The 23,433-nt window shown below is 38.7% G+C and overlaps 1 protein-coding gene across 5 annotated transcripts in view; it reads right to left on the reverse strand.

Moving 5' to 3' along the window:
• Positions 1-1,459: 1,459 nt before the first annotated feature.
• SMC5 (structural maintenance of chromosomes 5) overlaps positions 1,460-23,433 on the reverse strand; it is a 44,172-nt gene continuing 22,198 nt past the window's right edge. For 4 of the 5 annotated variants that reach the window (XM_044446378.1, XM_044446381.1, XM_044446379.1 and 1 more), the window contains 9 exons: positions 22,067-22,190; positions 21,240-21,362; positions 16,369-16,494; positions 12,428-12,523; positions 11,085-11,189; positions 7,806-7,925; positions 3,972-4,151; positions 3,790-3,885; positions 1,460-2,751 (listed from right to left, as the gene is read on the reverse strand). In XM_044446378.1, the coding sequence (XP_044302313.1) occupies positions 2,611-2,751; positions 3,790-3,885; positions 3,972-4,151; positions 7,806-7,925; positions 11,085-11,189; positions 12,428-12,523; positions 16,369-16,494; positions 21,240-21,362; positions 22,067-22,190 (1,111 nt within the window). In that variant the 3' untranslated portion in view covers positions 1,460-2,610. Of the gene's footprint in view, positions 2,752-3,789; positions 3,886-3,971; positions 4,152-7,805; positions 7,926-11,084; positions 11,190-12,427; positions 12,524-16,368; positions 16,495-21,239; positions 21,363-22,066; positions 22,191-23,433 lie in introns of those variants that run through there. The other variant, XM_044446383.1, reaches the window with a different exon arrangement.

Consider the following 23,433-nt stretch of genomic DNA (forward strand, 5'->3'; position numbering starts at 1 on the left):
GCTAGCAGCCTTAAGGCTCCCACCAGCTTTTGTTTTTACAAGAACCCTTAGATCCATGGGTAGTAGTCTGGGCAAGAATATACACACTATTAAGAAATTTTGAGCCCAGATATTTAATGACTAAAACCAAAGGATGCTCAAAGTCCTATCATACAAAATCCACTCCTAGTTTTGGGCTGTCTTTTGATCTCAACAGTTTGGTTGAGTGGTGGTGAGGGTCTCTTTTTTCCTGTTATTGCTGCTTTTCTTCTAACAGTTTGGCACCACTAATCCATCCTGATCAATCAACTGCAAATCACCCAGAAATCTGACAGCAGATCCAGATATACCTTCTGCTCACCTGTTATGTGGCGTACATAGCACCAGATTTGGCTTGTGTTTCAGCCTCAGTAGAACTTTCCTCCCACAGATGTGCTCTGTAGTTGCATGACGAAAGAACCACATAGTAAACCCATGTTGCAACAGCACACAGTGTGGTCTGCAAAGAGACACTTTGTCTCTGTGTACTGATGGGCCTAACAAGTGTTGGAGGTTTTCAGGCAAGGGCAGCAATTAAAGCAACAGTTAATGCTGCATATGCTGTCCATGCTGACAGAAGACAGTGTAGAAAAGTATGACCTTCATTCCTCGAGTCTTTAAGACCACTGTCTGGTTTTAAAAATGAAAACCAAGTAACTGGAAGGGCTATATCTTTAACTCAGTCCTTCATTGGTGGAGTGAAGTGATGCGCAATTGGATAAAAGAACTTTCCCCTTTCTTACTATCACCCCAATGGTCAATTATCTTATCATTCTTCCTAAAATCATCCTTACAATAGTTTCATCTTTTGCAAAAATAGCTAAGAAACATTAGTGGTCACTGTGTAAACAAGCAATTGGTCATATCTATGATCCTAGTATCTTAATGCAAAATTGCAACTTTGACTTGCAGTGAAATGTTCTGTTCAATGAGGAACAGAGCAGATATCAAACTGTTAACTCCAATTCTTGATTCTGGTTTTCAGTGAAAATGCAGGATTTTTTTTTTCTAAGGTATTCTCAGGTGTTCATGAACAAGGTGTTTTTATTGTTGCTGTCTGTACAGCGGAATTAAAAGAATTCCCTGAATCCACAAAACGGTCAACTGGAAGGTTGTTCCACAGCAGAATCATCAAGTTTTAGATAATTTGGATGTATTTCAGCAAATTGTGGTGCAACAGCTCCTTCACCCCTATTCAAAATTCCTCAACTTGAGAAATCAAAAAAATTCTCCAAATTTTTTGATGGACAAGAGTTTTGCAATCATGTCCCCCACACTACTGAAACCTCAGATTTGGGCTTTGCTGTTCATACACTAGCAAGACCTACGGCCCAATCCTATACAAGTTTAGATGAAGAAAAGGCCTGCCTGCCTGGGAAATATTGGAACTTTCTGTCCTGCATATTTGAAAGCAAAGAAAGACACTGGATTAAGAATCAACTGAGTCAAGTAATTATTTATAGTAGAACATACACGAGCAATGCACCCCTATGTGTTTATTGCACTTCTGTATTAAATTTTCAATTTAAAAACCTGTTTACTCAGAAGCAAGCATTACTGCATCCAGTGAGGCTTCACAAATCCCTCACCTTTTCAATTGTGGCCTAAACTTCTTCCTCCCATCTATCATCATCTCTGTGCCAGACAAGCTTTGTATGTAAGTTTGAAAATACAAAATTCATGTATGAATTAATCTGTAGACCAAAACATGCTCAGAAAGTTAGAGCTGACCATCTTTCTCATCAAGTTTATGGTCTGAGTTCACAGTATTTTTTGTCTGCATTTTCCCTATATTGGAAAAATGTAGTCAGTTTCCTGTTCTGATCATAGGTAAGAACTGCAGGAAAAAATTCAATATAAATTTATTATACAAAAAGTGCTAGATTTTTTCAGCAGATTCATCTTTTTTCTAAAATCAAAACAAAATGTTAATTGAATATGCTAAAATTTAAACATGCCCATCTTATAAGAATGACATGTATAAAATTAGCAAACATTAATCAAGCAAGTTCTTTTAAGAATATAAAAAGGTATTGCATTTTTTATGTCTTTGGCAAGTGTCTGAAATTATTTTCTTCTAGATTACAATTAAAATTGTACTTTAGCAGCAGTTGGGGAGGATACTTTTCAATAATCCACAATCCCATATTAATTACATTTCAGATATTTAAACAGCATATAACCTTTTCAATTAACAACTATGGGGAATGACAACTGTTAAAACTTCTTTGCTGAACAGATATGGTGAAACTTGTACCAGTTCACCAAGAAAACAAAAAGCACATTGGAACTTTTGCAAAACATATAAAAAGTATTTTAAAATATCAAAGTGCCAAGGTTGTGAAACATTACAGTCACGCTCCCCCCCCCCCACCAGCCCAGTGACAACTGGTATGAGTAAGTTCTTCCAATCTCTTCCCCCAGAACTGGTGTTGCAGCCCTCCAAAGGAAAACAACTATTTAAAAAGTGATGTACATACTATAGTTACATAAAACAAAGGCTATCAATGGCCCCTTCAAGAGATGTGTCATTAAGTAGACAAAGAAAATTAGTTCTTTGGACTTCTGTAGTTTGCACTAGACATCAGGAAGTTAGTTACTGACTGAAGTCTGAAATCGTCGCCGTCTCCTATGAAAAGCCTTTAAGTCCCACTTGCTTGATTCTAGCATAGTAGATCCATTGTAGACCAGCAACACAGTCATTTTTTCCGTGTAAGTTAAGTTCTGCAGTAGCTGTTAACAAATAAAAGGTTTTATTAGAGGCGGCTCATGTGCTTATTAGTTAAGATTCATCAGTGCTTCTTACAGCAGCCATATTCTATTTTTCAGGAACATACTGGTATGACACTTTCTCCCTTTTGGTTCAGCAAGACTCAGCAATTTTGCCAGGTGGGCAAGACAACGCACACATGTAACATAAATTGTGAATAGAGACAAGCCTGGTTTCTGTTATTAAGCTCTATAGCACTCTTTCTATCACACTGACTACATAAAATTCACCACATCAAGAGATTTTTGCTGCTGGCATGTTTGTAGAATCCAGTATTGTACATGCATATGAAAAAAGGACATGCACAGGTAAGAAAAGTAAGACAAATAGACTTAGAAAGAAATATAGAGACAGATAGCATTAGCAGATTTTAAAAATAAGAAGGAAAAGAGAGAGTGCTAGTATTTATACTCAGAACAGCTGGTAACTCCATCAAAAAATGTAGACATTTAAAACAAATCAGTAATTAACAATTACATTTACTGGTACAACTACAACTCTGTGCAGAGTTATCTGGGAATAAGCACCACTGAACTCAGTGGTGTTTACTTCTTCAATTCAGTGCCTACCTTTGACTGCATAGGAATAATTTATGAAACACATAGAATTTTAACAAAGAATTTTCAGCAAGCTGAAATTCAACATTTAGCTTTTAAAAATGCAAACAAATTTCAAATAGGTGTCATCATTTAAACTGCCAATATGTCAAAAACAAGAGTAAACCTTGAAAGCCTCATTACTGCCACATCTCAAAGCAAGGAGGGTCTCAGAATAATCCCAGCACTCTGGCAAATACATGCCATTGCTCCTCCTCTTAAAAAGGGCCTTGGAACTGCGTTCAGCTGCATTCCTCCCCCCTCTACACTGCTGGTGTGACCACTTTAAGGCGGGTTTTATGTGCTATGGGCACCCTAACTATTTAGGACTCCGTAAGTATGAATTATTCTCTAAACAAACAAATCCAACTATAGTATGCACATAACGAGCTTTCAGTCACTCACCTTTGGTGTTATAAAGAAATACTGAGAAGTGCTCGCTTTGCAGGCAGTTTTTACCACTACATCAAATACTCTTCTTTCATTAACTGGGTCCATTCCCTTTAAAAGAAATAAATGTATTACTATTTCTCTCCTGTGACTGAATATAGTTAAGGAAGTTTTTCTTTCAAATGCTGCACACATACCTGATTTATTTCATCTACTACTCTGAAAGGGCATCTGTTGAGTTCCTGCAAAGACATTAGGTACAACATAGTTGAAACACTTCTCTCCCCTCCACTCTGATGGTGTGGAGTCAGTTCATGAAGTTCGGTGCTGCTGCGGAATTTGACTCTAATCCGAATCCCATACTTGTCATATTCTTCCTGTCAGAAAAACCAGCAATGTTAGCATTCTATAAGTAGACACATAGTAACTGACAATATATGAAACAGGAAACCCTCAATGATTCAATTCAGACATCACATCAGACCAAGGTTTGTGCTCATAGTTTAGAATGCAAACCATGTTTTGAACTTCCAAATGTAAAACAGCAAGCCATGATTTCCCATTATCTTGGCACTGAGCTCCATATATTTATTACTATTTCCATGGTACAACTATCTCTGGAGGCAAAGAAATGATTCACCATTTGGGCATCACACAACAGACTCACATACAAACCATGATTTGCAAACTAATTTCAAAACATGGTTTAATACAGACATCACAACTAAATTACAGGTAAACTTCAGTCAATGGAGTGGAGTAGCTAGAGACCTATGTTCAAATCTTTTCAGAGCCATGAAGTAAACTACTTCACAGTGTTGTTGTGAGCTACCAAAAGCTCAGGGATGAGAAATTCGTGGCCAGGTTCTTCATCCAGCCTACAAAGGTTTGGACCCTTTCTATGGGACTTTCCCCAATCTCCCACCAAGGGCTTGACGAATGAGCAGGAAAAGGAATCCACACTGTTACTAGAGTTAACAGAGGAATACCCCTTGATTAATGCACTGCCCTCTTAACTGGGAGCAGGAGTGGCAAGCCTAGTGCTTTCCCTGCCCCACATCCTCTTTCATGGAATAAGGCATGGGCCTGGTGAAGCTATCCTGAGCCAGGCAAAGGATGGAGAAGCACTCCTTCAACTGGTACTGCAGTTGGGAGAGGCTTCAGCATGTGTTGGCTTTCTCTGGTACACACCAAAGCTGAATGAAGCTAGGCAAACATGGTTCTGCATCCAGAGTTTTTAGCCTGCAGAGAGCTCTGGGGCAACCCAGCCACTGATCCCTCCAAAGTTTGCCTTCTCTGCTAAGCCCTTCAGAGAAGAAGCAAGCAACAAATGTAGCCAGTACACATGCAACAATTATGAAAGCCAATTAATGGGAAAAGGATCCCTAGATATTACTATACTCAATACCTCCTTCCTATAGATGCGAGGGCTGCAAACTCTATTGCTGGATCTCTCCTCACATGTTGGTGCTAATTCAGCAAGAAAAAAGGATGAATAGCCTGTCTTATCATCAAGGCCAGGCATGGGGCACATCCAAACAAAATATAAGACTGCTATTCTTTAGATTGCTTTTGGACTAAGTCCCACCAAAACCACTGAAAGTTATGTCTGAATAGAATTGCAAAAAGTATTTGTCCTTCAGAAAAAAGTATAAAATCCAGATTTATGCAAATATTATCAATTATAAGTTTAATTAATCATAAAAAGCTAGATACACATAAGCCAATGGTAAAGCTAAAGTGGTAAATTAAACAGAAGAGCCAGGTTTTTTTCTTCATTTGTTAATTAAAGGTGGTACACCTCATTCCAGAGGGTTGCATAAAAGATCACTAAATCCTAGGGATTTAGTATGCATTTCCCTATTGCCAGCAGCAAAATTATTTAAATTATATTTTAATATTTTTATATCACCCCTCCACTCAATGCGTGCTCAAGACAATGTACAATGAAGAAAATGTAAAAAGCTAAAACATTTTAAGATAAAATTTACATAAAATGTAAAAAGCTAAAACATTTTAAGATAAAATTTACATAAAATGTAAAAAGCTAAAACATTTTTAAAACCAGAGATTAATAAAAACCATGTTTAGTAAGCATTACTTACTAAATATTTGACAGAACAGCAGTATCTTCAACAGTCACCTAAAGGATTCTAACAAACAGGCTAGGCTAAATTTCCTGGGGAGGGAGTTTCACAACTGGGATGCTGCTGCACAAAGACCCTGTTATGACAATGAACCAATCTCGTATCTCATTTGAGCAGGATTTTCACCAGTCCAGAATTCAGAACTGAACTATTTTTATTCTGTTTTACCCTGCACAAGATCACAGCATATTAGCATAGAAAACCTTGGCAGCAAAGAGGTTTATAAATAAACCTTTATTAAATAAATTTCTGGATTGTAAAAAATACTCCAAAATGTACTTTGAAAGTGGGAACCTGTTTAACAACCCATGAAATCTGTTGGGTGAATGAAAAGCCAGCCAACAGATTTGACAAATATTTTGCTGTGATAAGTATTCTTGAGAGACCTTTATGAAGAAAAGAAACTTTTAAATGGCTAATTCTGGTTCTTGTGGAAAAACTTCATTGCATAAGGACTTTAACCTGAAATCTAACAACACAATCCCAATTGTTTTAACAAGCACAGTAATTTGTAGGATTGTGCCTGAGTAGCCTAAAGTTAGCATAAGAAAGCACAGGCACTGTTATACAAGTATCAAAAAGCAAGCTCAACACAGCTGCCCCCAGCATCTAAGCAGCTGCTTTGACATGCAAGAGGCTTTACAAAAGCTGTGAGGAGAGGCAGAAATATTTCCCAGGCCACCTGGTGCTCCTGAAGCTTTGACCGGCAGCACAATCCTACACTGCTCTACTGTAGTAATTCAGAGAATTTGCCAGGGCAAGTGGGTACCTTTGTCTTGCTGCCACACAATGGACAAGTGCCACCGTGCTGTAAAGGTTAAGAGGGTGGGACTGGGAAAGGCAATCTGGGTTCTAGTTCTCACATGGCCATGGAGCCAACTGAGAAGCTTTGGGTCAGACACAGACTCTCAGCCCAACTTAGCTCACAAGGTTGTTGTGGGGATAAGAATGAAAGCATCGGAGGAGCAGGATGTAAGGCACTTTTGAGTTTGTAAAAAAAGAAGTGGGATATAAATCTAATACATAAATAAATAAGTGAAAGGCCTGCTAACAGATGAAAAGCAGTGCATGCAGTGTTCAAATCTTTCTGCGATTCCTCTGTGTGCATACAAATGGAAGCACAATGTACTTCTATGTCTGTTGACAGATTCTCCCATGAGATTCCCATTAGTGGGGCCTTAGCCACTAAGGCTTGAGGGTGAAAGGTAGGCTTTATTTTTACCACCATGACATTCCAGAGTGCAGCACAATTTATCATCATTGCAGTGAATGGCAGTCATTCATGAATATTGAGAAATAGGTTACATTCATGGATAAGCCTACTGCTGCTGAGCTCTATTTTTGTATTCCTTCCTCTCAACTGTATCTTACACTGTGAATGCAATCCTATGTATGTTTATTCAGAAGTAAGCCAACTATAACTTCCGGCTCTTTGTCCTAGGTGAGCATGCATAGACTTGTAGACTGGATGTGTTGAGAACAGAATGGAAACTACTGAGCTACAGTATCTTTGCATAGCCCTTTTCCTTGCACCTGCATATACCAGCTCAGAGTGCCTTTTCTTAATCTGATAGTAGACAATGACAGAGTCTTAGGAACTGGTTTGTATGTCTACTGAGTTTTTAGGTAATGCAACTGATTCCAGTTCCTGTTGCATCCAGTAAAACCTATTTATAGGGTTGCCAATTTTCAATTAAGAACAATTATCACTCTGAAAAGTTTGCTCAAGAAAAAACGTGATTACTTGCTAACAACTGTTTCTCAAGATGCAATATGAGAAAGCATGTTATTCCTTATTCTTTAATTGAGCTGTTAAAATGCATATATATCGAGGAGAGAGATTTCCTGTCACTGTTAAACAATACATAATCCTGATAATCATACCTCCTTTTCTGTATAAAGATCCACTTCCCCTGCACACTGCATGGAACTAAAGAAGCTACTGAATTTCTCATTAATCTTGTCAACCAGCTGTTTCAAAGGGTTTAACCACCTTTCCTTAACCTAAAAATAAAAAGACTCATGTTAAGAGTGAATTTAAAGCAGAATATTGCATTGATGACTCTAGTTATCATTACTAGTTACTTGATATTTTAAACATGTTGGGCTGGATCCAAATTTAATTATGCTTAGAATAGATTACTGATATCAATGGGACAAACATTAATGAACATTAACTTGCCCCACTGATTTCAATCAGTGTCCCCCAAGCATGACTTGTTTGGCTCCAGCCTGTTAATGGTCTCCCTAATCACCAACCTGCCCTAAGGTACAGGGCTGGGAAAGTGCAGATGCATCACGCCCCTGCACCAGCTATGATCTGAGGTTCGAGTGAGGGGTATGAAGAAGCAAGCAGCCTGAACATACAGTTGCCATCAACACATGCTAAACAAGAGCACCAAGCTGCACTATATCGATGATATAGGTTTGCATTGGTTCCTGACAGTCTGAATGAGCATGGACTGATTTCAAGTTGTATTGATTTCTGGAAACTACTGAGCAGCTGAAGTACCCACAGTGTACGTTCTTGCCAACCCTGCCACCTTTTTCACTCACACTTGGTAATGTGCATGACTCCAATCTTGCTCAGGTTTCCTGCTAAGAAGGAGTGGATTTCCAGGGCCCTCCAGCACAACCATACCTTAATCCCCAGAATTTCAAGCATGCACGAGTGCTAGGGCTGTGTTAGTGGAGGAGCACAGGTCTTGCATGCTATCTGGTTCTACCTGGTGATGGCTGCATGCATATGTATGCTGTGTGCATATGTTCTTAATATTCCTATGGGTGCACATTTTTACTAAACTTTCCATTCACAAGCTATCTGCAAGAATGGGTCTGAGAACTGTAAGAATTATTTATGTATTATAAGGCTAACAGTAGTTGTTGTTAGATGCCATCAAGTCAGCTCTGGCTTATGGTGACCCTGCGAATAAATGCCCTCCAAAATGTCCTGTCCTTGATGGGACTATCTTCCACAATTTAAATGCCTTCATTGTTGACATTAAAGTTCATTCTTCTGTAGCCATGATTTTTATTCCTTAACGTTCAAGCTGCAGTCCTGCTTCTGCACTTTCTTCTTTCAATTTCATCTGGAGTCATTTCAATTTGTTGCTAATTTCTGCCAGTAATATAGTATCATCTATTGCATCTTCCACCAAGTTGCCAAGACAGGTCATGGGCTCTCCCATGGTAGTGATATTCAAGGTAAAACTAGACAGTCATTTGAGTGGGATGGTGAGACTTGGTATCTTGCACCAGCCGGAGGTTGGACCCAATGGCCTTCTTGGCCTTTTCCAATCCTACTATACTATTAATCTATGATACTAATCTAGTCTTCCTTATGATATGTTCTGCGTACAAACTGAACTAAAGCACACCTTTGACTGTTGCCTTTGCCTACAGGAAACTTTTCTGTTAATCCACATTCTGCTGTAACAGCTTCTTGTCCATGATACAGGTTATATCAGGACAATCAAATGCTGAGGCATGCCCATTTCTTCCCAAACCATTCATAGCTTCTTGTGATCCAAACAGTCAAAAGCATAGCCTGATCTTCTGAAATTTGGTGCACTCCAGTAGCCAATGAATATTTGCAATATGATCTCGAGTGCTTCTACCTTTTCAAAATCCAGCTTGAAAGTCAGGCATTTCTCACACCATATAAGGTAAAATTCTTTGAGCGTCACTTTGCTTTCAGATCAGCTTCAACTTAACTTTCTAATTCTTCCTCATAGAACTCCTCTTTGAAGGCTCTTCCATCCTTTCATCTTTTCTGCACACTCTTTCCACCTTCTCTTTATTTTATACTGATCAGATAGTATGCTTATCTGTTGGTTTTTCAGGATGCCTAATTTACATTCAAATTTCTGATTGATTTCTTGGAACATCTGGAAAAGGTCTCCTGTTTTCCCTCTTTTGTTGTTCTCTTCTATTTCTTTACAATAACCATCATAATACTTAATCTTTTTCTCTATGTGATAATTGCTGAAAAGTTGGATTTAGGTTACATTGATAGGTTTTCCACAATTTTTGATATTATTCAGCCAATCTTTGCATGACAGTCCCCTACTGCCTGTGCAACATCTAGTCTCAGTGTTAGAGCCACTCCATTTATCTGAGTTTGTCATTTCCAAAGTAAAACAACTGGTGTTTATCTGACTGAAAATGTCCCATGCCACTCCACTTTAGGTCACTCACACTAGGGACTGCAATGTTTAGATGTCACTTTTTACTTAATGGTTTCCCGTTGCCTTGATCTGTATTTTTCACATTCCATGTTCCAATTGTGTGTGTTGTACAGCATCAGACTTTCCTTTTGCCTCTGGTGGTTCTAGTGGTTCCTTGGGTCAACCACTAGACTTCTTTCCGCATTGATTTAGTTGCATCAGTAACAAAAGTGTTATTTGCACTTGTCCTCTACTTTTCTTTGGAATGTGTGAGGAGTCTACGTACATGACTTGTGGGCTTTGTGTTGCATGTGCTACAGGGAAAGGTTGCCAGGTTGTGCATATGTTTTCAAACTTCTTCTCTGTCTGGCTCACTTCCTAAGCCAGGACTGAGCACAAGAAATTCAATGTACAGAAGAAGGACACATTCCACAAGATCGTCACAACCTAGCTCTTATCCAGTATTTTTTGACCTGGGAGTCTCATCTTCTGGCATTATCTCTTCTTTCATTTTGAACTGCTTCATCACAGTATTTACAAGGTAAGATCATTCAGAAGTGGTTTACGTCTGTGCAGTACTAACTTGAACTGCTTGTGTTTAATGCTGTTGTCTGTGAAAAGTTCTCTGCCAGTATTGCTTTTAACTATCACTGCTGCTTAGTAGCTGCCCTTCAAGAGTTTCTCTGCCCCTATCACCATTAGAGATATACATTCTTTCTGCTGAGATGACTGCTACTCCTGAAGAGGGAGGTACACTGTCGTCTGGTGTCTCAGCTCTCACCATTCCACTGTGGGTGACCCTGCTAGGAGACCAGGCTAGTGTGTCTAGCCTCCTGACAGCACTGCTCGTTTTCTCTGACACCCTCAAATCTCCTCACCAAGTGAAGGTGTGCATCCAAGAGAGGATCTTCTACAATACACTGCATTAATGGATACATATTTCAGAAAAAACATTACAGGTGAATGTAACAGCAGTAATGACTGAAACACGTATTACCTCTGAAATGTTTTGCTTATAATTGTCCAACTCTTTTTTCTTTTCCTCCAGCTCCAATGTCTTCTGTGCTATTTCTTGTGTCCTTTTATCACATTCTTCTACAACCTGGAAGAAAGAAGTTGCATCTTTTTAAAAGACATGCTCTTCTGAATAGAAAAGACAGAAATTCTGCCATCCAGTAGCTCAATATCTGTTGCTTGTTCACATACAAAAGTATATGAAATGTGGTTGTGTATATATCCGATATTCTTAACACAATATGTATTCCTAACTCAAGTGCAGAGAATCCAAGGTACTACTGCAGACAGAAATTCAAGCTATAAGTAATAATAACTGACTTGTTTGCTTCAAGCAGGATTTCTTCTGATCAAACATTAAATGGGTCTGATTTTAAGAACAAAAAAGACATACAAGTAGAAGACTGAATACTTTTCCCTTATTTCTCCACGGTACATTACCATGGACTTATTTTTCTCCTCCATCCTGGAAAGGAGTCTGGCACAGAGAAAATGACTTGGGGCGGGGGGACTAGAAAGAGGTTGCCCAAACCTAAGCTATACTAAACATTAGATTGCATGCAGTTTCCTCCCTCTCACTCTTTACTTACAAGTAAGCTCACCAGAGGACCTATTTTGAATCAGGAATACCACATGCGTTCATGGAAGGTTTAAGCACCTTCTTCCCAGCTCCTTGTTGTCCTAAACTCTCCCCAAGAGAAAAAGCCTCCAATGACACTGATGGAGACTCTTTTACCCCTGAACAGAGGGTGGCAGGGGGATTTAGTCAAGAAAAAGCTGGGAGAAGGTCTAAATATGCTCTGGCCACATGTGGCAGTCCTGATCCAGCTCTGGGCCCCATAGTCTTCTTTTAAATAAAATAAAACAAATAAAATAAAATAAAGATATTTAATGTACCATACAATTTATCCCCCACTTTATGCAAGATTAAGCTAAAAACGGTTATTACACAAGCAAATCCGCCACTATTAATTATATTTATATACAACTTCTTTCTGCAAGGAATGCAAGGTAGCTTATTTTCCTAACCATTTTCCTGAGTCACACACCAGTACTCTAACTACTATGCCACACTAGCTGTCCTGTATTTCACCATGTACTGTATACCATGTATTAGCCAGAGATATTTTTTTGCCATGCTTTTCTTTCTTTTGTTTATTGAGAGCAGAAGTAGCATGGAACATACTGATCCTTGAGGGAAAAATTATTCAGAATTTTAAGAGAATCAGAAACTGGCATTCACAACACGTCCCTGCTGCTCTGATTATCACCACCACCACCAAGCAACCTAGAACAGTGTGGGAGTCATATATTGGGAGTACATACTGAAGCACTGAGACCTGTGAAGCAGGAAGCTCTTAATTTCTCCTCATTCAGTAAAGCATCAATTTCATCCAGTGTTTGTGGAAGATCCCGGAATGCCTATAAGAAAATGATCTTTGTATTAATAAATTGGTCTAATATAACATATTTCAAACTGGCCTCAAATTCACTTTCCTACTCAGATTGTCAGGAATCCAAATATATGCTTTGCAATTCACCTCCAGAAGTGTATTATTAATACTGCTGCTACGGTTATGACAATGGCAAGAGACCCTGCCCTTCTCTGGAGCCTCCCACACCTTGAACTGAGCCTTGGAAGTAGTGAGATGAGTTGCTGCTAAGTCACTCTATTAATGTTATCTGGATTATTATTATTCATTAAAATTATTTATTTCTATACTGCACAATAGTTGAAGTTCTCTAAACAGTTCACAACCATTTCTCAAAAATACAAAAGAGACACAGTAAAAACACGGACAGAACAAGACACAGTATTAAATTTTAGTATACAAGTTTAAAGTAGTTTACATTTGCAATATATATAAATATAAAAGTTACCTACTGTTTCAATAAAATTAGTCCTAATTAAAACAGCTGACTTAACGTATCATATGTCATTAGATGCCATTAAATGTCTGAGAACAGAGTGTAGTTTTAATCTGACACTGAAAAGATGACAATGCTGATGCCAGGTGGTCCTCAGTGGAGAGATGATTCCACAATTGGGGGGGCTACCACTGCCAAGGACTTCCTCTTTGTCACCTCTTCTTGGGCCTCCTTTGAAGATATATTACTCAAGCATCACTCTACACAGCCATCCATCCAAATAGCAGTAGAATTACTACAGTGCCTTACAACCCACTCAGACAGTCACCCTAGAAAGATACCAGGGTTGGTGATATCAAAAGTGACTGAGAGATCCAGGAATATCAATAGGGTTGCATTCCCCAACCAAGGTAGTTTCCATGCCAAAACCAAGCCTAAATCCCAACTTAAATGGATCCAGCTAATCAGTCTTATCAAAGACTGCCTAGAGCTTGGTGGCTCGCATCTACTCAAAAACTTTAGCCATTTGTTCTATGCTGGAACATTTGCCACCAGCATAGGACCTTTCAGACCCAGGGATGGTTTCTCAAGGAGTGGACTCACTACTGCCTCTTTCAGGTGGCATGGGCCCACTCCTCCTTGTAAGGAAGCATCAGTCATCTTTTTGGGCCAGCCTGCTGTTCTTCTCTACTGGATTTTATTAGCGAAGAGGGGCAAGGATCCAAAATAGATGGGTTGCACAAACCTGTTCAAGAACCGTGTCAACATCTTCAAGTTGTACCAGCTGAAATTCATCCAATTAAAGTAGACCAGGCTGTGCTCTTATCAGGTTCAAGTACTGTAACACTGGATGCTAAGTTCTGGTGCATATAAAATATGTTTTTTTCTTGCAAATGCCAAGCAAGTATGTTGCAGTAGGCCTCAAATGGATCTACAATGTTCTGTATGTAATATGCTCCAGGTAACCCTAAAAAGCTTCTCTGGGCAGTAAGTAGAAGATTGAATTAGAGGCAGTAAGATGTGGTTTCTTTGCCACTCTCAGGGCCCCTAAGTCTACCTCAACTGCCTCCACTTGAAATTTTCCTCCATTTATTTATTTTATTTAACACTTTTTAAGACAGTCTCTTACCATAGTCTCGGGAAGGTTTAACAATAAGACAAAATAAAATACAACACAGCATACTAATCAAATTCTTAACCAGTCAACAATAAAGCCCATATTAAAAACAGTCAAACTTTAAAACACTGGAAAAATAAAAAAGGTTTAGCCCAGGGCCAAAAAAAGACAAAGTGATGGTGTAAAGGGGAACCTCTCTGGGGAGTATATTCCACAATCAGGGCCCCACTGAAGAAAAGGCCCTTCTCTGGATAGTAACCCTCCTAATCTCCTTCAAGGAGGGCTCCTGGAGAAGTGCCTCTGCCCCAGATCTTAAGGGGCGGGCAGGCACATATGGAAAGAGATGCTCCTTCAGGTAACATTTGTACTCAAGATCTTTCCTATTTCATCACTTTCAGGTCCAGGTTATACCATGAAGCCATACAAGACATGGAGGAGGCAGTGATGCATCCACTTCTGAAAAAAATCCTATCTTCTTCCACAGTTGTATATTATTTTCCAATCACAAATATCCCATTATTCTGGCAAGGTGCTCAAAAGAGTGATGGTGCTCCTGCAGGCACTCCTGGATGCAACTGATTACTGTGACCCATTCAGCCTGAATTCAGATCTGGGTTTTGGACAGAACTGGCCCTGCTGGATGAACTTCTTTGGGAAAAGAGTGGGGAGAATGTGACCCTCTTATTCCCTGATCAATCAGCAGTTTTTAGTACTGCTGACTACAGTATCTTAGATTTCCTCCAAGAGATGGAAGCATTATTTTACAATAGTTTGTCTCTCTCTTACAGGGCTGTTTCCAAAGAATAACATTTCGTGACTCTGCTTCAGCCTAATCAATTGAACTGTAGGGAGCCAAAGGACACTATCTTGTCTGCAATACTGTTTAATATGGAAATGAAACCATTCAAAGTGGTTGTTATGAGATTTGAGGCAAGGTGGCATCAGTATGCTCATGATACCCAACTCTATTTCTCTGCAACATCTGAGTCAGGAAGGGCCATTCATATTCTGAATCAGTTCCTAGATGCTTTAGGGACTGGACGAGAGCCAGTAACAAATCCCAGGTCCAAGACCTAGTTGGTACACACGTTCTAAATGGGATTGCACTCTTCTGAAGTAAAAGATCCATTATTTGGAGGTCCCTTTAGATTTATCTTTGTCATTGGAGACCCAGGTGAACTCAGTGGCTCAGAGAATCCATAAGCAACTTCAACCGATTCAAGAACTATCTATGTCCCCTTTCAGAATAGGAATAGACTAACCACTGTGGTTCATACCCTAGTAACCTACAAATAGATAATTATACTGCACTCTATTGTGGGGCTGCCTTTGTGCTTAGTTCAGAAGCTGTAGCAAGTGCAGAACACAGCATCTAAAGTGCATTGTGGGGCTCCTAGCCATGTACATATTACTATTTTAAAAGAAATGTAAAGGCTGTTGTAGCTAGCATGCAATTTTCTAGCTCATGTTGCTGACATAAAAGGTAAAGGTTTCCCCTTGACGTTAAGTCCAGTCATGCCTGACTCTAGGGGGTGGTGCTCATCTCTGTTTCCTAGCCAAGGGAGCCAGCGTTTGTCCACAGATAGTCTCCGTGGTCATGTGGCCAGCATGACTAAACACCGAAGTGCACAGAACGCTGTTACCTTCCCTCCGAAGTGGTACCTTTTTATCTACTTGCATTTGCATGCTTTCGAACTGCAAGGTTGGCAGGAGCTGGGACGGAGCAACGGGAACTCACCCCGTTGTGCAGATTCGAACTGGCGACCTTTCTATCAACCAGCCCAGCAGCACAGCAGTTTAAACCGCTGCACCACCTAAAAAGTCCTTAAAAACTCAGGATCAGGATACCTACTGAACCTAGGTAAGGTGAACCTAGGTGAAGTCAAGGATTTCCACCTTCTGAAACACCCCTTCTCCATTCAGCTGAGAAAGCAGGAAATGTGGTGTGCTTCAGACACTTCTAGACATGTAGTTATTCACACAAGCTTTCCCTAGTTCGTAACTGATCATCATGATTCTACTTCATTTTCTTGTCTTTTTATCTTAGTTTTCTTGCTGTAATTGAATTTGGTTATATTGTATTGGGTATGTATTTTAACTGTGATTTTACTATATCTGTTCAGAAACTGTACTACATGAAGTGGTATACAAATGTTACTAGTAATAATAGTTTTGATTATATTTCATTGTTTCTGTAGATCATCCTGGACATATGGTGAAAAGGATGGTGGCAGTGTATGATGTTTGTGCGTGCTCATGATTCCTCCACTGTGATACTTACCTGGTAGAAGTCCTCTGGAATGTCTTGATTTGGCTCAAGGTTACAAGCTTGTCTAGCTTTCCTCATTAAATCCTTACATTTCTCCAGAAGATGATGTCTCTTTTTTTCCAGCTCCAAAAACTGTTGCTAGATTAAACAGAAGCCATGAAAATAAAAGGCCATAGCTATTTTAATGAAAACATTACTGGCTTTTAAGTCAACACTCAGAAAGGTTAGTGAGTCTTCAGATCTTGTGATATGTCAACTGAAACTTATCCAGTGGTCAACATTTTTTTTAAAAAAACTAGAGTTTCTCTTTTTTTGTCTTATTGGTTTTGTATTGATCTGGCCATACAAGAGCATTCACATCCCATTTTGTTTCTTCTTTTTTCTTGAAATTACTTACGTGTGTTGAGGACTTTCCTGAACCTGCACGTACATTGATCACATAGTAAACTGCAATGAACTTTGCATAATTTAAATGAATTGCACCTCACAAGGTCTGGGGGAAATATGTTTTCTGTAAGCATGCAGAACCTAATCAAGAGGGCTTTACACTAAATCCTGTAGGGGATCAAAACAAAAGCCCAAAGATGAGCACTAAAGACAGGGATCAAGGTGCTACAAGAGAAGCTGGTGGGATTCTGGGAGTGCCTAGCAAGCCCAAACATTAAAATAGCAGATGTACCCATGGCTTTGGATGTCTATATAATAGTACACAGAGAGCAGGAAATAAACAAAGATGAACTGTTCTCCAAGTATGGAAAGGTAAGTATGACTCGGCAGGTATAATTGAGCCTCAGTGACACAACTCACATGACTGAAATGTAGCAACTAAAGGATATAACTTGTTCAAAAAACATTTTATGTACAAAATGTGTGCACTGCACAGACGTTTAAGAATGAGAACATGGTAGCCCTGTGCAAAGCGTTTGGGTAAAAATTGATTTATCCTAAAATATTATTTTAAAATTCATTAATTATTTTAAAAACTGAAAATGGAAATAGGGAGGAACCAAACTTAACAAATGACAGGTTTCTATGAATCAGATACCACCCATGTATTATCTTCAGAGAGGTTTCTCTGGTATTAGCAGATAGATTAATATTGCGGGGGGTGATGTCCCCCAGATACTCTTCCAAGTTGCATCATCAATAAAACTAGGTAAGTTTAACTCCCACTATTGCTTCAGACTACTTCTTTGGCTCTCATCTGAGTTCAAAAGTATCTTATATATAGTTGAACCCATCCTTTTAACAAAAGCCCTATCATTATTAATTTCTCAAAATTAGTTATGCTTCAAACTGCTTAGTCTTTTCCGCCATTGCTAAAAAGGAAAAAATGCAGTCAATATCCTATGAGCCATGTGATATCAGAATTTACTACTTGTTGCTTGGAAACTGAAAATGAGAATGGAGTCTTATTCTGATAAAAAAATCTTTAAAAATCTGTATGATGCCCTCTCTTTCCATCCTTTTAAGTCACATATATTTTTCAGGAAAACTGGATAAAAGTAAAGGGGAAGCAAAGGTGCATTTGCTGGGGCAAGAACTGCAGACTTCCTGACCCAAATTTCAAACACAGGGTGTGGGAACCTGTTCACAGTCCAATATCACAATTTAAATTTGTGCCTCATAAAAGGAGCACCTGTCAGAGGGATCCCGCCCATTTTAACATTCTCTAGAGACACCAATTGTCTGCAATTGGCAGACCCCATAATGAAGTAAGAGATTAGGGATATCCCTCCTTGGTAATCAACTCTTTGGCATCCTTATATACACAGTTTATTATGTTCTTCTCGCTTCAAATGTTAGCTAGCTTATATTTTTTTAAAAATTCTGAAATCAATCTTATTAGAAACTTTTCATACTGGACTGTTGAGATCCCAAAGAATTTAGGATTTGTAACTGCTAAACTAAGTTACACTGTTTTCAGTAAAATTATTTTTAAAACTGCCACTGGAGGGCTCCCTCACTGTTCTGTTCAGTGAAGGTCTGAAAGAATATTGCACTTAAAATACTAAAGCAGTGCTGGAGAGGGTTAATTCACTGTGTGATCCAAGTGGTCAGGAGACAGAGCAGCTCAAAGACCAACCTTCTATGTAGTTGGTTTCATTTTTGAACTGCTTATTAGGAGTTTCTTCTAATGATCAACTAAGCTGTGACACGCCCCAGGCAATGCTCCCTTCCCATCTTTTCCATGTGCCAACCAAGGAGAGTAAAAGTTTCTATTTCCAGTTTCAACTAACCACTGTCCCCTAAGGTATCTGATCTGGTGACTGCTTATTTTATTTATCAGATTTCTATCCTACCTGTAAGCAGCTTACATCATTATTCTCCTCCTGCTCTCAATCTCATCCCCATAAAAAGCATCCTGTGAGGTAGTTTGGGCTGAAAGTCTGTGACCAGCCCAAAGTCACCCAGTTTACTCCATGGACTAGAACCAAGACTACCTGAATCCCAGACCCATATGCTTAACCACTACACCACACATGCTCTGTTCTCACTAAACAGCATTTAGACAAATTCCTCTGAGTCAGGATAGCACATGGAACCTTCATTTATTTAAAACTAGAAACAAAAACTTTTGATCACCTCCTCATGGATTCAAAAAGAAGAAAAGAGGAAGCAGCAGTGAACAGGTGCAAGGCTCACCTTGGCTCTATGGTATAGCAGGAAACCATAGTTGGAATTGGGTCATATTCTTTGCAAATTATGGCAACATAAAAAATAGAAAATGTAAACATACTGCCAAGCCATCATATTTTCTGTGTCTAACATCTATTTACAGAAGTTTGAGGTAATTTTATACATTGTTAATAAAGCTAATAATGCTACTAATAGAGCTGCTGTACTTTCCATTATACTAGTTGGACCCATAGCTATTGTAATAGGGAGTTAATTTTCATAAAGCATGTCCCAAATAAAGCATTAGCACTCATTTCTGGATCAAGACAAGTCACCAAATCTCCCTTCTGTGAGCTCCACTAATCTGCCCACAATGCTTTCACTTGTTACCAGTTCCTCTAATAAATGTTAATTCCCCTTTGGACTAGCTGCAGACAGGTAAGACAGCATACTGCCCTTACTGCTATGGATATCACCCAATACAAAGGCAGCCTTATAATTTGCATGCATAATTTTTTCAATATTTGAAAATATTACTCAATCCCTAACATACCATCTCACTATCTAAAAATAGCTGTCTGAATCAGATCATGAAGTTAGTTCTGACATTAAAACTTTCCTCTAAGGAGATTTTTTGCAATTCTTTTAATAGAGCTTTATAAATGAATAATAAAATAATAATTATGCATTTAGATTCATCCACAGCAGTCATTTTAGAAAGCCCATATAAGGAAAATATCAAAAAGCTTTAAAGGTTAGAAATCAGCTGATAACACTGAATGGAATCTACAAGACATGACTACTCCATTCATTTCAGAAAGGAAATCAGGTGCTGAACAGAGAAAATTTATCTCTTATCAGTCAAAAAGGTAATGCACAGGAGCAAAAGCTTCTTTGGACTTCTCAAGAACAGTAATGAACTCTGTTGTTCTGCACACCAGAATTAGTATGCCTTCTTACTTCATGAGGAGATAGTTATTCACTAAAGAACTAGAATTCTCCACATTATTTTGTCCACTTATTCCTCCAGCATTAAGAGAATTTGAGGGCGCATAAACAATATTTTCCAATAAAAATGAGCTAAAGAGGTGTGTATGGAAAGTACTTGTAAATTATTACAGATCAGCAATGAAAACAGAAGATTTTAGTGTTCTTAAACAGGTTTTAAAATATGTACTGTAATCCATGTTCACAATAGTACTTGGAGGACTTTTCTCCCCAAATGTGCACTGGTACATGTACCAAAGTACTGAAAATCAACAAAAGCCAGACAATTAACAAGACTCTCTCAAAACAGTTGTCAAACACAAAGGTGGCTGTGCCAATTATCTGATGAGCAGATGGGGCTAACAATCCTCCCTACTGTTCCATATGGGTCATAAACACACATTTGTCACTCACATTCATTAAGAAACTAAACAGCCAAAATTGCTTAAGATAATATTAGAGTTCTTGACCTAAGGTGCCATGCTGAACACTGAAATGCACAAAATTTGCTAATGCTCATGCGGCATTTTTAAATGTGCATGCATATCAACAAGAAAAACATATTCTATGCCAATGTTTTAATTTTTGTACTGAATGCCTGTGCTGACAAGCTTACAGAAAGCACATAAGCAGCATTTGTCTCCCACACACATGCATGCACGCATACACATAAAACTGAGTTGGATTTTGCCTGTCTGACACAACTTGTACAAAACGTTTTTATATAGACTATCGGCACAGTTCATTAATATTGGCACATGAGAGGCAGTGGAATTTTATTTGATTATTCAGCCTACTCATTAAAGCTAATGTCTTTAACTGCTACTGTTCTGATTGTCTGAATCCACCATTAAGTACAAACACTTTTTTTTAAAGGAGACAAGAGAAACCATCACAATGGTTTCTGGCCCTCATCTTCTTGTCCAGTAATGTGTGTAAAAAACAAGTTAAGTGCTGACTTACTCCTACAGAGGCAATGTAATCTATGTAACCACTATGCCTCTTCACGTTATTTTGCTGATGTTGTTGGAAAATATGTATGTTCATAGGAAGCTACCTTATACTGAATCAAATTATTGATCCATTAGGCTGATTTTTGTTGCACCTGGCAGTTCTCTGAAAATTCAGCTAGGGAACTTTTGTAGCCCTACCTGGAGAGGCCAACGACTGGATCTGGGATCTTTGGTAGCAAGCAAAGCACACAGCTATAGCGCTTGCTCTAAACAGCTTCACATATATCTGTTTACAAGTCCATTCAACAAGTTTAAAAGACTTACCTTTACAGCTTGTAATTGTACAGTTGCAGTCTTATATTCAGTCTCAAGTTTGCTCTTGTGAAAAACTGCTGTTGTATGTTGGAGAACCAATTTTGTCTTGTGTATGTTCAGGGTCTTGCAGTTCTACAGAAAATAAACATTATTCAGAAGAGGTTGAGGAAGAGAAGAGTATGAGTATTTGTCATTCTTCAAAGCGCTACAAATCCAGAAGCTATGACTTTTATGACTGAGCAAATATTCTATGTCTGGGAATTATCGGAATGAATTGGTTCACATTACCTGAAACCCCATCATGGCTTCTAAGGCACAGTGGGTTAGTATACTGTGCCACAATGAACAGCCATGGTCTGGTTCTAAGGCTTCTTTCACCCACAACCTGTGTGACTGACCCCATCATGGGTGAAAATAGGAAAAAGGTTAGCAAACAGCTTAGCAAAATCCCCTTGCCAAGCTTGCCCACATCTCAAACCAACTTGCAACACCACAGGTCTGAACAGGCAATATTGTTCATAAACTAGTACATTTTGGAGAGCAATTGTATGCTAATGATGTGGATACTCCACTGATTTGAGTTCATATACTGCTCAGCACATTATAACTAACACCAAGTGCTAACTTGCATGTCACTGGTCAACAACATTCATATCATCTAGCACCATACTTCTAAAATGGAGCAGGTAACTGAATGGGAAGTAATTAAAAACTGAAATTAATAACTAATGCACATACTGATCAATACTTTAATCAATGCCTTTTACAAGAGGGAAAGGAAGGAATGCAAAACAGTAACTCATTATAATTTGAATGCGTAAGAAATTTGTGTTTACCTTTATTAATTCCATAAATTCTGTTACAAGTTTTACTTTCTCAGTGTTGATTCTTTTTATTTTAACATTTACTTGTTCAGTCTCTTCTTCTAGGTTGATGGCATCTTGTTCCATTTGTCTTAAACTGTGCAAAAAATGAGCAATGCTTTGTGACTATTACAAAATTTCTATTTCAACATTACAGAGGCAGGATTAATGAGTATTTCTGAGAACTGGAAGGCAAAATAGCTTCTTTTCAAATATAGAAAACCAGAATATGCTGTGCAACCATCTTAGAGGCCACAGAAGACTCTACCGAGCTTGTTACCATTAGCAAAACTCTAATTTTCAGTAATGCATATAGAGGTCCTATCACCATTGCATTAGCAACTTGCATTTTGTTTGAAACAACTAAGCATAGGCTATCCCTCTAGATAATACAATAATATTTTCATCATCTCAAGTCTCCAAACTGAATTCAATTGACTCAATTAACAGTCCACTGTTAGACTATGTAATCACATACACAACCTTTTTAAAAAGGAAAATTAATGTCAAGAGTTGGTCCCTTCCTTCTGGTTTCAGAAAATCAGACAATCCTCTGAAAATGCAGTTCTTTCATTTAGACTGCACAAATTACAGAACACTTTGAACTTTAAATAGCCTTCTATCAAAACTGATAAGAGAAGCCCCTGCTTATGTAAAGATTTGAATCCAACTTTCCCTTGATCCCTCCCTTTCAGTAAAGTTTCCGGCTCCTCCCTCAGGGTGGCTCTCACAGATTGAGGGCAAGATGCCACAAAAAGCAAGGCCCCTCCAATTGATCAACTCATTTCTCCCAACACCTCCCTACTGGGTCAAGAACTGGGTCTCTCAGCCCAACCTTTCCCACCTGAAAACCCTTCTTCCCTTTCAAAACAGGCGGATTTTCACAAATGGCTTCAGAAACTCCACTAGGCACAACTGAAGAAGCTTCGAAGACTTTGCCCTCTACCCTGCTCCTCCCTCACCTTGTCCTCGTCAGAATTCTCCAGCAACTCCCACTGAATGATCCACAGTGTGTGAGACTGGCCCACACTCTCCAATAAGCATGTTCTATTAACATCAAAGACGTTAATTATGTAGCCTAAGTTAAGCTCTTTAGTCTCAAAATCCTGGAAACAAATACATGCAAGTAGAATTTTGTCTGTACAATGGAGCTTCCTCTACACCACACCAAAAGAGACCCTAGAAAGCTCCTCCTGAAGGTCATGAAAACTTCTGAAAAAGCATGGGATGCCATGAATGATAAACTGGTGAAAATTTGCATGAACAAAAATACCTTCACCCTACACTGGAATACCTTTGGAATAATACAAATTATTTCAATGGGGAAGATTTGAGCAAGT

Source organism: Varanus komodoensis, unplaced genomic scaffold, assembly GCF_004798865.1.
Source record: "Varanus komodoensis strain SLA01 unplaced genomic scaffold, ASM479886v1 scaffold5, whole genome shotgun sequence".
Classification (NCBI taxonomy): domain Eukaryota; kingdom Metazoa; phylum Chordata; class Lepidosauria; order Squamata; family Varanidae; genus Varanus; species Varanus komodoensis.